A 16,421-nucleotide genomic window follows, 5' to 3' on the forward strand; every position below is an offset into this window, starting at 1 on the left:
ACTCATCAAGCTGTACTCTTAAAGAAGGTGAATTTTACTGTAAAGTACCCCTCAATAAACCTAACGTTAAAATATGTGTATAAATGTTTAGTTCTGAAAGCCCTCCAGCAACATAAAGCAAAAATATTAAACCTAAAGCCCAATACTGGTCCCCACTCACCCCATAAACCAGCTGTACTCATTAACCACTTACAGAAAGGCCACACAAAGAAACTCGGTGCCCACCCCCACCCCACACCTGTTCCCCCCACCAATGCAAAGGGCCCAGTCAGGAGACAAGAGAGGGTACACATACTGCGAAAATCTTTCTTTTATTACTGTCTCTTGTGGCAAAATAACATTTTATACAAATAAGTCACCTAGTTTACTTTGGACACAAAGACAATACAAACTGGAATGGATCTTAGGTGAAGGGGAAAGAAGTGGAAGGAAAGATCAGGTCATTGATATTTCTTATACTCTGTGAAAAATAGATTTACAGGAAAAAATAGACTTTCACAACTTCAATGATTTTACACGATCCTTTGTAAAACGAGGGGTAAATCCACCTCCACCAGAGCCTTCTTGTGGCTGCGACATTCTGTAACTTGGAATATGAGTAACATGACCAACAACGGCCTCCTACCCCGGGGACAGCAGCACCCTCTGCATCAGGAAGCCTCGTGCGCTGGCTAGAAGCCTGTGCTGTGATTTTTAGAACAGACTGTCCCCATTCTCCAAACCTCACTGATGTCATGGTGACAACGGCCACCAGAAGACAGTGACTTTACAGAGAAAAAAAGAGTACCCGGGGAGCCGACCAGGGCTGGCAGTACACACTAAGCCAAGACTCACCCAATTTGTACATTAGACACAGCCTCTTAAATCCCTTCCAGAAATGAGTTCCACTTCAACTGAAAAAATAAGTTGAAGATTCCCCAGTCACTGCCATCTCAAGACTCTCCAGTCTATGGTTAGCCCCAACATCCCCAATCACTGCCCCATTTGAGAATCAGATGGCCCAAAGACTGTAGGTGTCTTCAGGAAGTCCTACAGGCCCTTGAAAACTGCTTTCTCTGCAGATAGCTCTGAGCTAACACATGAGTGGACAGCCCACTTAGCCAAGAACTACTTTTAGTTTTATTTCCTCTGTTTACTCTTCCAAACACAGAATGAAATAAACCAGGATCTTATTTGGAGAAGGTGGAAGGGCATCTTAGCCCAAAGGCTTCACAGGAAAAGAGAGGCTCTCTCCCAAGAGATTCCAAGGCAGAGGGAAAGGAACAAAAGAGGAGAGGAAGGGGTGCAGGCAGCAGGCCCCAGGGCACCAGATGGGCCTGCCAGTCTGCTGGAATGTGTTTCCTCCAGGAGCTACCTCTCAGATGCCAGCTCTGAACGAGGCATGGTCTCCCCATGCAGGTAGTTTCGTTCCTCCCACTATATCACTCACAAGATAAGAGCTCCCAACAGTCCAGACACCTTAATAACATGGCCTCCTGATTCAACTTCTGAGTGGTTCAGCTACTTTCAGAGAAAGTACGACTGCCAATTCTCTCAAGTCAGGTACAAAAGTCTGAATTTCAAACTCACCCTGGTTAACACCCCAGAGTCATAAATGCTTCTCAAGATTTCCTGAGTAGCTAGACACAAGAATCCAGAGTCCCAGATACAGAACACCAGACCTTCAGAAGATGGTAAATCCCTGTCCTGTTGGGCACAGATTGTGCACTTGGCCTCAAAATGGTCTCCGGTGAGACTAAGGCAAGCTAATGGGGAACAGAATACAGCACTATTCAAGCCAGAGTGCCTACCCCCTCTGGCCTCCTGGTCCTCCTAGCAAAAGCTACCACTGCAGATGAGAGCCCACTGGTCCTCAAGAGGCGGTCTGCCCCAGGGCACATTTCTAAGACACACTCTATTAAGCAGAGCTCTGGGCTCCAGAAACCACATCCTAGATAATAATTCAATATCAAATAATATAAACTCTCCTGACTGGGCTTCTGTCACAGAGAAGGGGTTACTCTGAAGCTTGACAGGAACACACAAACATGTTAGAGGAGCTGCAATGAGAAACAGAGGGTAAGGAGGCAGTGCTGATGTCTGTCCACAGATGAGGAGGGAATGAGGGCAATGCAGCTTTCCCCAGCAGCATATGGGACAGAGCCACACTTAAGGCACCTGGATTTGTAGTCAACTCCAGTTCTGAGATTCAGCCTGTCTGGTGATGTGTAACCCATTGTGCAAGGTGCACGGTCTCTTCCCTCCCTCAGTGGTTGGATCCAGCACCAGCAGACAGGGATAACCTAGGGCTTTCTCAGTGAGAAAGCTGCCAGCATCTGACACAATCCAGACAAATCAGCACAAAGCACTGAGCCAAGGTTCAAGGCCACTCACGCTCTAGAATCCAGCAGGGAGCAACACTGGTCAGTGAATGCACAGGGACTTCTGCAGCAAAGTGCTGGCCCTTCTTTCCCTGGCCCCACGTGGCCTTTCTCCCAAGCACCTTGGGAGACAGCTCTCCTGTCACAGTTACTGCGATGCCTCACTGTGACTATTACCACATAGCTAGGCTCCTCCTATAGCCTCCTTCCTATCAGTGCTAAATCCTGGCCGCAGCAACCATCTTAGAGAGGTTAGGCTGAGCATCTAGAGCCACCCACACTGTCAGACAGCCACAGGGAGCTGAGGCAGCAAGAGTCCATCCAGTAAGGGCCCCAGGACAAAAGTAGCCCACAGGATGTGCGAAGACGCTCTTTTAAGAACACATCTCTCCAACAGGCCATCGCAGCCTATCTCAGCCTTTCCAAACAGCCGGCACCATTCCAACTAGCAGTTTGAAGGATGAGTTATGTGTTACTTAGGTCTGACCTGCCAGGATGGTTCCAGATACTACTGAAAATCCTCCTAAATAAGAAATCTACAAAGAGTTTCAGAGGCAAATCCCCATCAAAAGCCAATCCTCCAGGCTCTGCTGTGTAGAGAAAACGAAATCCCTCCTTTAAATGAGCTGCTGGTGTGTAACTATACTCTGCTCCAACACGAGCCAGATTAGCCCCGGGAGCCTGATTAACACTATTAGAAGTCTAACTGCACGTCACATACACTGGGAGCACCACTGACATTTTATGAAGCCTCCCAGAAAGAAGCCTAGAAATAAAAAACAAAACACAATAAGGCCTGCTCTGGCCTCGAGATATATTACTGTTCCAAGAGCAAAACAGACACATTCTGTTTCAGGAGATACTCAAAAGTCAGGAGCCAGGAGAAGCAGAGCAAGCTCATCTTCGTTCCAAAATGAGAACAGGAAGGCACTCCCAGGCTGAAACCTTGCTGTATCCCCAGGCTGAAACCCTTGCTGGCTGAGGATCCTGCAAGTCAGACAGATAAGCAGGCCTCCTCATAAAATGAATCTTTCCGTTTGGCAGCCTTACCCACCCCTAGTGCCTCAACTCTTGGCACCACCTCTTCCTTCCCCCTGCTTTCAAGTTTCTTTCCAGTTGGTTCAGGACTATGCACAGGCTGAGGTCAGACTGTGCTGACACCACCCCAGAAGTGAGAGGAGATGCCTGGAAGAGGCCTACGTTTCAGCTTCCCACAGCAACCAGGAACCTACAGAAGAGCTGCTAACCTGCAGGGAGGCCCACCAGAGCCTCCTCACGTGGGCACAGAAGTGCCTGGAGAGACCCAGACTTGTCAGGACAACTAGTAGGGAGCTATGACTACATGAAAATAAACTTTCTCTTATATCTTGATTCCAGGAGCCTTATCTTAATCTTTGACTTTACTGTAGTACCTCTGTGACATAAAGGGCAGGGAAAAAAAGAGAAGAAAAAATACTAGGGAAGAAAACACAGTACTGCTTGGCACCTCTCTTGGAGCACAGGAAACTGCCACCCCAGCCTTGGCTTCCTGGGGCCAGGTTCCAGATGCGTGTTGACAAACTGCAGCTTCAACCATCTCCGTGTGCCAGGACCCTGGGCCGCAGCAAAGCACCTCCCTTGTCCACTCCTGCAGCAGTTACTGGCCTCCATTATAGGCATAATCAGCCTTGTTGTGCATTATCAGCTTGTTGTCAACAAAGTAGAAGCTGTCAGAACGGGTCTCATAGGGATTTTCAATCATCAAACGAACTGCAAGTCAGGGGACAGAAAAAAGCAAAGATTTATGTGTGAGCCTGCCCCATGGGCTAGGTGGGAACAAACTTAGTACCCCCTCTAAAATTCATAAGCCAACTCTGCCAGAGAACATGAGTACACTACCCCAGAATAATGAGGTCAGAACAGAGAGAGCCAGCCCTTGAGAGCTGGGGAGAACTGGAGACCACAGAGGCCCCCTAACTGAACATGATATCCACTTCAACGTAAGGATGCAATCGACTCTCTTGACATGGTCCTCCTCGGTCATCTCCAGCCTGGATTCTTAGTCAGTACCCAGGGAAATGTGTTTACTTACCTTTTGCCAACATGGACCTCAACGGCTTATTTACTCTGTGCTTCTGGTCTGCTCCCCACCTCTAGACATTCTGGTCCAAATTCAGAAAGCTGTGCCTCACTCTGCCACTTCCCATGGGCACGCATGACAACCAAAGGAATCCTAGGTGTGCAGGAGTGCAGGGGGACAAATGGCAAGAAGACTTCTCTAGAGATGGCTCAGGTTATTAACTTGTAAATGATCCAGCAGAAGGTCTCCCTATCTTGGGATCCAGATTTAAACCTTCTGTTTGTTCAGGGAACTGCCCAGACTGCTTTACCCATACTCGAGAGTCAAGATAATGAAGTCCTGCGGGCCAGTCCTCCATGGGTGGCCAAGTGGTTAAGTTCGCACGCTCCGCTTTGGCGGCCCAGGGTTATGCTGGTTCAGATCCTGGGCGTGGACATGGCACCACTCATCAGGCCACGCTGAGACGGTGTCCCACATGCCACAACTAGAAGGACCCACAACTAAAATATACAACTATGTACTGGGGGGATTTGGGGAGAAAAAGCAGAAAGAAAAAAAAAAAGAAGATTGGCAACAGTTGTTAGCTCGGGTGCCAATCTTTAAAAAAAAAGGATAATGAAGTCACTACCTCTGATCAGTTCTGAGTGAGTGATCACATGCTATTTTGAGTTCTCAGGAGGAAATGCTATTGTTCACCACAGTTCTCACAAGGTGAAATTGTTTACAGTTGTTTGAACCCACCAAGGCCAAAGTTATTTGGTTTATAGCCAGAATACCGACCTCCATGCTCTTTTTGCTTATTTGGTTCCATGAATAAAAGTTATATTGCCTTGGGTAAAAACTTGAAATGCTATACATAATCTTTACGTATTCCAGCCCAGCTTGTGGAGCGGGGTTCAAACCAGGATGAGATGCTGTCATAAACATCCTGCCCCACATCTCAGCAATCCTCATTTTACCCAGGAACAGCACTGCCACACAAGTAAAGAATATCTGGTCTTCAGAACATGACAACTTTAAGAAACTGGGATTCCAAGAAAACTAGTCAGTGTTCCCCACCACCCAACTAAACTCCATCGCTAGTCACATAATCCCACTCACATCCTCATTGTTCTTGAGCAATTTTCCCTAATTACCAACAGAGGATGCTAACCTGGGATAGCTAGACCAAAGTCATAGAAACTGATCAAGCCCGTTCTTTCTAATTAAGTCCATCTCTTCCCTTGCCTAGCCTTCTCCCTCTGATGCCTTCCCCAGTTCTTCCTCCATACAACTACAGGATTACTCTTCCCAAAACACTGCATCCATCATGTCACTCCTTCTGCTCCAAAACCTGTGACAGCTCCTAATATTTCCTGCTGGATCTATCCTAATGGTTTACCTAATCAACATTCTGCTTGCAGAGAATGACAAAGAGGAGGTCCTCAGACCTATGATTCTATTTAGCCCAAAATTGCACACCTAGCTTTGATTAGGGAAAAGTGAAGGGCTAACAAAGAGTGCCAATGACTAGAACACAGTGGAAAACCATGACTGACAGTGGATAAGCGAGGTGCTTTATGGAACTGGAAACCCAGGGATTGTCATGGGCCTCCTCTCCTCTCCCTCGGTCACTCCCTTTCCCACCGCAGCCATCTAAAAAGGATGGCTTGTATTATTAAAACCTTTGATGCTCCCAGACAGGCAGAGTCAGAGTTTGAAACTTTAGACAGGAACAATAGGAAATGAGAAGCCTGGGGTCAAATGACTAGATATGTGCCACGTCACTATTTCCCTCCTCTGCAAAACAAGGGCGTTGGACCAGATGGATTTCAAGGTTTGTTCCTTCTAGCCCTAAGAATCTAGAATGCTGTAAAGTCAAGGGATACATACTGACATCCTCAGAAAGCTGGGGAAACTCATAGATATGTTCACAAGTGTTCCTACTGCTGGGGATGCAGAAGCCGAAATCAAAGTCAAAGTTTTTCAGCAAGCGTTCCCGGAAATAGTGCCGTTCGATCATCCGGAAGTTTGACACAGGTTTGTCTCCCACTGTGAATTCCACTCTGCAAAATAAATCTCTGTGAGCCTGACTTTGCCTCCTCCCTCCTCTAAAGCCAACCCAAAACCCAACCGAGAACATTCTCTGTGAACAAGCAGAATGTTCTCCCCTCAGGAAATACTGGTACTCACGTAGCCCCAACTGTCCGGAGGCGGAGAAATGCTGGTGTGAACTGATAACGGACGAAACGTCCTGCACTGATATCCACATCTCCACCTTCCTCCTCCTCCTCCTCCTCTTGGTCTGAAAGAGCACATAGAATCCTGGTGCCCCATCTTGGCACCACCAGTCCAAACAGCACAATCAATTAACAGTACCAACACCAACAGGAGGATGGCCAATATTGACTGTGCACTTGCTCTATGCCAGGCCCTGTGCTAAACACTGCATATAGTCCTTACAACAACCCTGTGAGGCATTCTAATTGTCTCCATTTTACAGCTCAGGAAGCTCAAGTTCAGAGAGGTTTAATAACATGTCCAAAGTCCCCCAAATAGTAAACAGAGGGAGCAGGGATCTGAATCCAGGTCCATCTGACTTGAAGCCTGTTCTTAAACGCTATTTGCATTTTATATAATTTGGGTGCTTGGGGGCTGTATCCTAAGGGTGAAGCCTGAAACATAAGCTGGGTACCAGGCCCCTGACATGGTCTATATTATACAGACTAGCTCTTCTGTTGACTAAGTTGACATACTAGCCACTAACCAAAAGAATGAGATTACAAAACTTGAAACTAGTCAAAAGGCACCTTCGAAGAATGCAAAAGTTTCTGACAGGCAGCAAATACAAACCCCTAGAAATAATTTTGTTATTTAAATGGAAGTCACTGACCTACAGCTTTGGGGTACTAAACTGCTTTGGACTAATACCTATTTCAGGCAATATCAGGCCCAACATTCTGAGCATCTGGGAAAAGGTGAAGCAGATGGGCAACGAAACAATGTGTGGGACCTGAACGAGCATCTATAAGGTTAATGAGGGTCTCTGGTCTAGTCCATTCCTGAACCCAGGAGACGAAAGATTTGTAAAATGAATCAAAGAACCATTCTAATGTGAACAAGGAGTTAGTTCCCTCTAGTAGCTATCCAGTGTTCAACAGGAATATTTTTTCTAGGTCTAGGCTGAATGTGGATGCAACATAAGCCCTTGTCAGCATCAAACATCTCTGCCTGTGACAAGCCCAAGAACACTGGGCAACCACATTGAGTTGGAGCTCAGAGCCAGAGGCTCTAAAGCACCGGCTCCAACAATGGATTCAGAGAGACTGAGCAAATCTTCTCACAGATTTGAACTCATCAAAATGCTACAGGAGGGGACCGATTCAGTGCGAGCACATTCTAAGTGAAACAAGATCCTTAAAGGTAAAGACTGGAGAAGTTGAAAATCAAGGTATTTTTACAGGATCTGCAGCTGACCTTCTTGAGACAGTTCAGGTTTGTACTGAAAAGACAACTCTGGGCCCAGTCTAATCCAAATCCACACACCTGAAGTAGCCCTGGGGTCCTCGAAACATCCTAAGTATTGAGACATGTACTTAGGGATGAGAACACCACAGACCCAGGAAGCTAGCTGACCCTGACCCTCCCAATACAAGCTAAGTACCCACAAGCTTGAGCCTTTAGACACCTTGGTCAATACCAGGTTATTGTAGCATAAAGAATACCAGGTGGGGGAGCCAGCCCGGTGGCGCAGCGGTTAAGTGCGCACATTCCGCTTTGGCAGCCTGGGGTTTGCCAGTTCAGATCCCAGGTGCAGATATGGCACCACTTGGCAACCATGCTGTGGTAGGCGTCCCACATATAAAGTAGAGGAAGATGGGCACGGATGTTAGCGCAGGGCTAATCTTCCTCAAAAACAAAACAAAACAAAACAAAAACAAAAGAATACCGGGTGGGGGGCCACCCCGGTGGTGTAGTGGTTACATTTGTGCGCTCTACTTTGGTGGCCCAGGGTTCTCAGGTCCAGATCCTGGGCACGGGCTTACACACTGCTCATCAAGCCAAGCTGTGGCAGTGCCCCACATACAAAAATACAGAGGAAGACTGGCACAGATGTTAGCTCAGGGACAATCTTCCTCACCAAAACAAAGAATACTGGGTGGGGTGAGGAGACCAGGGCTCTAGCTTTGGCTGGGCAATTAACCTGAGCTAAGACTTTCTCAGGAAAGTCTTTCAACTTACTTGGGCTACTAATACCTGCCTTATCAAATTTACATACTCTTTCTAAGTAGCAAATCAGACAAGAAAACTTTGCCAAAAGTGTTATTAATACAGACCTCGGCTGACACTCCGAGGGTTATCTGTGCTGGTGTTCCAATAACTAACTCCAGGGGGTGCTAAATCTCCATGATGTGCTCCAAAGACTTAAGTGTGGTCCCCTAGCCAGAAATGAATCACCCTCGAACTGCATCACAAGCACAGGAAATGTCTATTTAAGGCTAATTTAAGGAATCCCAAGGAGATGAGTTCAGAGGTCTGCACTTTCTGTTCATCCAGAAAATGGTGCAGATTAAAATCCAAACCAGGACTTACTGGGGAATATGGGACACTGTTTAAAGGAGAGTGAGACGGCAGGTGAAAGTGCCTCATAGTCTGGACTGGAATCCTCAGTATCATCCTCCCAGAGAGTTCCCAGGACTCAAGGCTCAGGTGAGCTTTCTTCATTAGAGTTCAGTTTCAAGGATTCCTTTCCTAACTGGAGGCAATATGGTAAGATGAAAGAGCACAGGACCTTAGGAAAGTTACTTGGAAATTCTGGGCCTCAGTTTCCTTCTCTGTAAAATGGGGATGACTCCTCACAGAGGTGTGAGGATTACATGAGCCGATGTAAATAGAAAGATGTAGAACACAGTGACCAGCACAGAGGAGATACTCAACAAACGTCAGCCTTGCAACACAGCCTCAAATCAGGCTGCAGGCCAGGCTCCGGGAGGAGGTCATGGAAGCAGGACATGCTGGAGTCCATGACACAGGATGCAACAGCACACAACAATTCAAGTGTCAAAGACTTTTTGTTCCAACTGTCAAGTGACCACTACAATATTAAGGCCTACCTGAAACACAAGGTTTGGCAATCTCAAAAAGCACTGTCCCTGTCTCCAAATCTCGAATTTTGAAGCGGGTGAAATCAATACTGTAGACGTTGTCTTCAGGTTTACATAAATAATCTGAAAATGAGAGAGAGACCAATGCCATTAAATAACCCTCCAAGGGCCCAGGCCAACAGACAGAAAGAAACTCAGGCTTTCAGACCAAGCTGAATCCTGAAAGCAGTAAGTGAACTTAGGAGCAAATCCTCCCCCGCAACCCCCGTTGCGACTAGTTGAGGCCACAGTCCCAGGCTGTGACATACCATGAAGCAGAGGCACCTAGGTGAGCCATACTCAATTGCTGGTTCACACAAATTGTGAGATACTAAGTATCTATAATTTTAAAATGCAAAGCTTTTGAGGAACATAGTCAAAGAGGAAAAGTTAACAGACACAGCCTACCAGGCCGCGGGACCTGACCCTAGCATCCACCTCCGTCTCCTATTCTCCCTTCCCAGGCTCCCTCCAGGCACACTGGCCACCTGTTTAACCTCCTCTGGCTAAACTCACTTCTGCCTGCGAGACTCTGCAGCAGTGGTGACTTCTCCCTGACACATCGCTCCCAGACTTGTCCACGGCTGGCTCCCTCTTGTCATGCTGGTTCCAGCAAATGTCACCCAAGTGAGGCCTCTCAGACCTTTCTACCCAGTGACCCCCCCCCAACCCTCCCTCACAACCCCCTGCTGTGTTTCACTCCAGCACTTGCTCTTTCATTTCTCGTGTCTTTGCTGTCATGCTTTTATCCATCTCCCCTCCACACTGTGAGCTCTTGGCAGGCAGGGACCACGGAGTGGTTTTCAGCCCTGCACTTAGGCCCACCAGGGCACCTGGCCCAGGGTGAGGTCTCGGTGCACAACTGCTGAATGAATAAATGGGAAGATCTTGTACCCTTCCTTCTGTTTTTGACCAGCTCAGATTGTGGCGATAAATGCTAGTAATAGGAGGTGCAAGTTGTTTGAAGCAGAGGGACATCCAGAAAGGTCTCTACATGAGTCTTCGCTGCTCCTCTAGCTCAAGTGAAGCTCAGCAGGCACTGTGTAATTTTAAGCTGTACGGCACAATAATCTCATATATATATATATATATTGCATAAGGATTGCCGTAATAAGTTAACACTCATTACCAAAAAATAAATTTTTTTTCTTGGTATGAGAAGTTTCAGGATTTACTCTCTTAGCAGCTTTCAAATATGCCACACTGCATATTAACTTATACAGTGCTGTATGCCAATTATATCTCAATAAAACTGAACCAAAAAAACAGCAATCCTCCAAAACTACCATTTCTTTATTTCTCAAGTTTTGAAGTGAACTCAGGTTTTTTTCCTTACACAATCCACTTAAAATACATCCAAAAACTTCCTCTTATGTTATAAGCAAAAGTTGTATGGAGAGAGTTAGGGGATCCAAGAAAGAAAAAAACAGTATGGACTTAGTTTGGACAAAAGATTATCATAACACTTTTAGAAACAGAGATAGTAAAAGGTGATTTCTTTGGAAACACTTAAAAAATGGCCTATAAACCTTTCATGATCTATCAACTTGAATATCACAACAGGACAGAACTTTCTTAAAAATCCATTTTAAAACATTTATCCTGGAGGCCGGCCTGGTGGTATAATGGTTAAGTTTGTGCGCTCTGCTTCAGTGGCCCAGGGTTCACGGGTTCGGATCTGGGAACAGACCTACACACTGCTCACCAAGCCATGCTGTGGCAGCATCCCACATAGAAAATAAAGATTGGCACAGATGTTAGCTCAGGGCCAATCTTCCTCACCAAAGAAAATAAATAAATAAATAACATAAAAAATAAAACATTTATCCTGATCTAATGGCTAATACAGTGCTTGCTTGTTTCGTCATATCACAAAGCAGAGATCTGCAAACTTTTTCTGTAAAGGGCCAGATCATATTTAGGCTTTGTGGCCACACAGTCTCTGTCACAACTACTCCACTCTGTCACAGCAAAAGCAGCCACAGACAACATACAAATGAATGAGTGTGGTTGTATTCCAATAAAACTATTGGACATTGAAATATGAGTTGTATATAACCGTGTGTCACAAGATCTTTTTCCCAACCATTTAAAAATGTAAAAACCATTCTTAGCTCATGGCCTGTACAAAATCAGGACACACCTACACAGGCAGTAGGACAGATTTGCTGGTGAGGGCATTACGCCAAAGTGAAGTATAACCTACAACAATCTGAACAGCTAATCAAAAGAGTACTGATCACAGAAAATTTCACTGACTTCTTCTACCCTGACTCCTGAAAGAATCTCTGCTACAACTCATTTTGGCTCTTTATCTTATCTTGCCTGCTTGTGTCAGCTGTTTCATATTTTACAAGCTGTCTCTCCAGTAAGATGGCAAACTTGAGAGCTACTAATTATTCTGCAACTCCCCAAAAGGCTGAGATGGGTTCTGCATCTTTAGAGGGTACTCAATTAATAACTTGCTGAATGGGACAGACTCTAGGAAGAGTAATCCAGAGGTCACCAGGCTCTGACCTGTGACTTTCTCCAATAAGCTGCTGAGATGGGTCTGAGCAATAGCACCAATCCCAAGCTCCTACACAGGACCCGAGTGGCCACCGAGGATGCTGCTTAGGCTCAGGTGTTAGAACGGCCTGATTCCCCTCTGATATCAGGAGAAAGCATGAGGTTAGAAAGGTCAGGTGATGAGCATTTCTGTACCTTCAGAGGCCCCAAATGAAAAGTGGGTCAGAACAGAAGGAGCTTTTTCACAATGTTTCAATGAAACTGAATAGCAAGACCCTCTAAATCTGTACTCAGGCATGCAAAGGACAGTCCCAACCCAAACAGCGATGGAAAATGGAGACATCAAAATATATAGAATCAAAGAAGAACTATTTTAGGAGATGGGAAATTCCTTCCGTACAGGCTGGACCAAGGCCCACCCCCCAAACTCCCATCCCCAAATCACTGCAGCTGCCACCAGCCCCGAGGTACACCTGAGCAGCCCCGGGCTGCCTACTAAATGGTTTCAGCAGATAAGACTGAGGTAGCCTGAGATCCATCAAGCCAGCGCTGGTGCTGCAAGGTTACAAGCCTGGAGGACAGGGCAAGCAGGGTCTGACCAGGTGACTGTAAATGCTGGAGGGGAAACAGCAAGACAAAGTGCATCAGGTCAGGGCTTGGCTTGGAAGAGAACAGAAGAAGCGAGGTGAACCAGGACAGGGAGTGGGCAATATATTTCTTCCCACCCTTCCTTCTGTCAATGAAAAGGTGCAGGATGGTTGCATTTTATGCAAGAAACGCATTTCGGAAACCCTGACACAATTCTTAATTTACTAGAACAAGTGTCAAAAGCAGGATTCACATTTTGGATTTTGCACATAAACTGAAACTTTATTAACGTACTTTATTTTATGTGGCACAGTTTTAAATTTGCATGAAATGCCACGGCAATGTGTTGGAGGAAGGAAGAGGCCCCTGTACACAAAAGGGGGACCCTTGAAACCAAAAGGGATAGAGGGCCAAGGCAGGCTGGACAGAGCCCGGAGAAGGGGAGGGGCACGCGGAGAAAACAGGTAGGGTGGGCTGGCAGAGGCCGCAGAAGCTGGAAGCAGACAGGTTGAGGGGGCCTGGCCGAACAGGAACTTGACTGAGAGCTGGGGGCTTCCAGGCTTAGGGATCGGCGGCCGGGCCGGCTCAGGAGGATCGGGTTACGCTGCAGGGGGCCCCGACCTAAGCAGGTCCAGCTGAGGAGGGGAGCGGCCCGGCCCGAGGCCCAGCTGGCGCGGCGGGACGCGGGGAACGCAGTCAAGCTCAGGGGACCCCTTCCCAAGCAGGTCTAGGCGAGGGGGCGCGCAGACCAGACCCTGCGGGGCAGTGGGCAGCGCGGCCTGGCCGGCAGGGGAGCCCAGGTGGACCACCGGGCCGGTCGAGCGCCCGGCTCCGGCGAAGGCTACCAGGGGCCCGCGGCCCGGCGCGAGGGGAGGGCGCGGCCGGCCCGGCACTCACTCTCGGTGACCCGGCTGAGGCGCAGGACGTGCTCGGGCCGGATGGCGTCCAGAGCCAGCAGCTCCTGCTCCGTGACCGCCGCCCCGAGGCCGGCGTCGGCGTGGTGAGGCGCCTGCCGCCGCGCCTTGAGCCGGTTCAGGACGCCGCCGCCCGCCTTCTTCTTCTCCTCCTTGCCAGCCACCAGCGCCCCGGACCCCGCCGCCGAGCCAGCGGCCGCAGCCTTCGAGTTCGACCCGCTCATCGCGCCGCCGCCAAGATGGCCGCCGCCTCCGCAGCGCCGTAACTATGGAGAGCGGGGGCGGGGCCGGGCGGCACCTGGGGGCGGGGCCTGCGGCGGCCGCCGCGCCGTGACCCGCCAGGTGGTGAGCCCCGGACTCGCCGTCAGGCCCCGAGATCGCCCCAAATGTTTTAAAAATATTTCCTATGGTCAAATGACTTCCTGTCATATAAACTGTCTAGGGGGCATCTTGAGAAAATGTTTTTTAATCTGTAGCATAGAAGATGGAGTACAACAGTGCTTGCTATGCAAAGGCAGCTTTCCACTTAGATTCCCATTTCTAAACCCTGCTGTGCCAGGCTTTGGGCTAGACACCGGGCTAGGCTACAGGGGACGTAAGAATATGAATGAGGGCAGGGATTGGGTCTGCCTCACGCATCACAGCATTCGGGCGGTCCAGCTAATGTCTGACACAGAGTAAGCGCTCAATAATGATTGAATGAATGAGTGAGGGAAAGTCCCACTATCGAGGAGCTCCCCCTTTGTTGGGGAAGACTGTGAAGTACATAATTCACTATGTGCCCCTTCCTCTTGACCAGCTCAGTGTGAATGAACTAGAAGACAAACCAGATTGCTGACTGCTCTACCACGTACAGCAAAAGTACTACCGGAGTACACAAGAGTGGTCTGTGGGATCAGGGAGAGGCTTCACAGGGGTGACATCTGCACGGAGCCTTGGAAGTTAACCATGATTTCACCAATTGGAGTGGGGAGGCCGGGAGATCAGGCTGCCCTCTTACACCCCAAGTGGCTCCGTCTCTAGGGATTCTGAGCCACACTCTTCTGCGCTGGAGGCCTGAGCCTGACTGATGGAAAGTGTGTCTGCTAGGTCTGATGTCACCCCTCAGCAAGGCTTGGACTAGAATGAAACTCCACCCACCTCCCCACCATCAGCCTCAAGACTTGATTTATGACAAGCCTTGGTGAGTCCCTCTCACCAGATGTGAGGGGCTGATAGGCCTAGCCTGGTTCCTGGACAAAATCCAAACCCGACTCCACCCCAGCTGCCTAGCCTGGTGGGACAGTATGTGACCAAGCTTTATCTAAATGCTGTCCTGTCTTTGAGAGATTGCCACCGGGTGGCACTTACCAAACTGTTCAGGGAAATTTTAATAGATGTGTACAAAGAATTGAAGTCTTTCCCATTGCAAACAACTCTTTTTAAACCACTCAGCAGCGAGTAGTTACTGAAGAATTTCCAGAACATTTTTTTTAAAGATTGGCACCTGAGCTAACATCTGTTGCAAATCTTTTTCTTCTTCTTCTCCCCAAAGCCCCCCAGTATATAGTTGTATATTCTAGTTGCAGGTCCTTCTGGCTCTGCAATGTGGGATGCTGCTTCATCATGGCTTAATGAGTGGGGCTAGGTCCGGGCCCAGGAGCCGAACCAGTGAAACCCTGGGCAGCCGAAGCCAAGTACGCAAAATGAACCACTCAGCCGTGGGGATGCCCCCTCCAGAACTTTTAATGTGCTACTTGATTGTGAATTACCAAGAGGAGGGCTTAGCATGCAACCACTTCCCACGCTCATTTGCCCTTTGAACGTTTATTCTCAGAGCACCAGGACTAGAGTTACCTGGATGCCAGCTTTTGTCTCTCTAGGGATGATAACAAATGTATTAACTCTTTCACCTGCAATTCCACATCCAGGAATTTAGCCTACATTAACGCACAAAGATGTTTACCAGAGGACCATTTGTTTAACATTGAAAACTTAGAGTAAATTTTCCACTCATGTTATGCAGCTGTTAAAAAGAATGAGATCCATCTATGCATAATGGTATGGGGTGATCTCAAAGATATATTAAGTGAGGGGAAAAAACAAGGCACAGAATCCCATTTCTTTAAAATAAAAAGTATATGACTATATAGATGGGTACTTGTAACTGCAAAGGAAGAGGTCTAGATATACACTAAATTGTTAACCTTGGTTCCCTCTGGGGAGGAGGGTATTGGAAGGGACTAAAGGGGGATATATTCACTTTTGACCCCATTTAGAGCTATTTCTGTACTATTTTATCACAAGCATATGACCATGAGCTGTTTGTATACAAAAAGAAAATATCTCAGTATCTGTGTCTGGAAGGCAGACTCTAAGCCAAAATGGCCTTATGTCCTCTTAAAATTTAAAAGCAACCTCAAACCTGATCACTATTTTCAGTTCAAAAGAAATAAATAGGGCTGGCCCGGTGGTGCAGCGGTTAAGTGCGCACATTCCACTTTGGCGGCCCAGGGTTCAGCAATTAGGATCCCAGGTGCGGACATGGCACTGCTTGGCACACCATGCTGTGGTAGGTGTCCCACATATAAAGTAGAGGAAGATGGGCACGGACGTTAGCTCAGGGCCAGGCTTCCTCAGCAAAAAGAGGAGGATTGGCAGCAGTTAGCTCAGGGCTAATCTTCCTCCAAAGAAATTTTTTAAATAAATAAATAAATAGTGTCATATAAGGGAATTGGGGCCTATACTCTCTCTAGTCACTACCTATTGAATTGTGGTTAAAAGGAAAAACTGTATCTTTAGGAGAATAGAAAACACACAAGAAGAAGATATATAGATAGATAGATAGATATTCCTTTTTTAAAAGGAGTAGGAAAAATTAGGGCTGTAA

General features: G+C 47.5%; 1 protein-coding gene across 2 annotated transcripts; it reads right to left on the reverse strand.

Annotated features, from left to right (window-relative positions):
- Positions 1-292: 292 nt before the first annotated feature.
- UNC119B (unc-119 lipid binding chaperone B) lies at positions 293-14,226 on the reverse strand. 2 transcript variants are annotated; one of them, XR_011542362.1, is made up of 6 exons: positions 13,536-14,114; positions 9,513-9,626; positions 6,592-6,703; positions 6,292-6,464; positions 3,847-4,109; positions 293-3,347 (listed from the first exon to the last, which is right to left on the reverse strand). XR_011542362.1 is itself a non-coding variant. In XM_070628707.1 (5 exons), the coding sequence occupies exons 1-5, from the start codon at positions 13,774-13,776 to the stop codon at positions 3,997-3,999; spliced, it is 753 nt and encodes a 250-aa protein (XP_070484808.1). In that variant the 5' UTR covers positions 13,777-14,226; the 3' UTR covers positions 293-3,996. The 2 variants fall into 2 exon arrangements, 1 of the variants encoding a protein (XP_070484808.1); XM_070628707.1 differs by having other exon boundaries at positions 293-4,109; positions 13,536-14,226.
- Positions 14,227-16,421: the final 2,195 nt, after the last annotated feature.

This window comes from Equus przewalskii, chromosome 7, assembly GCF_037783145.1.
Source record: "Equus przewalskii isolate Varuska chromosome 7, EquPr2, whole genome shotgun sequence".
Taxonomy (NCBI): Eukaryota; Metazoa; Chordata; class Mammalia; order Perissodactyla; family Equidae; genus Equus; species Equus przewalskii.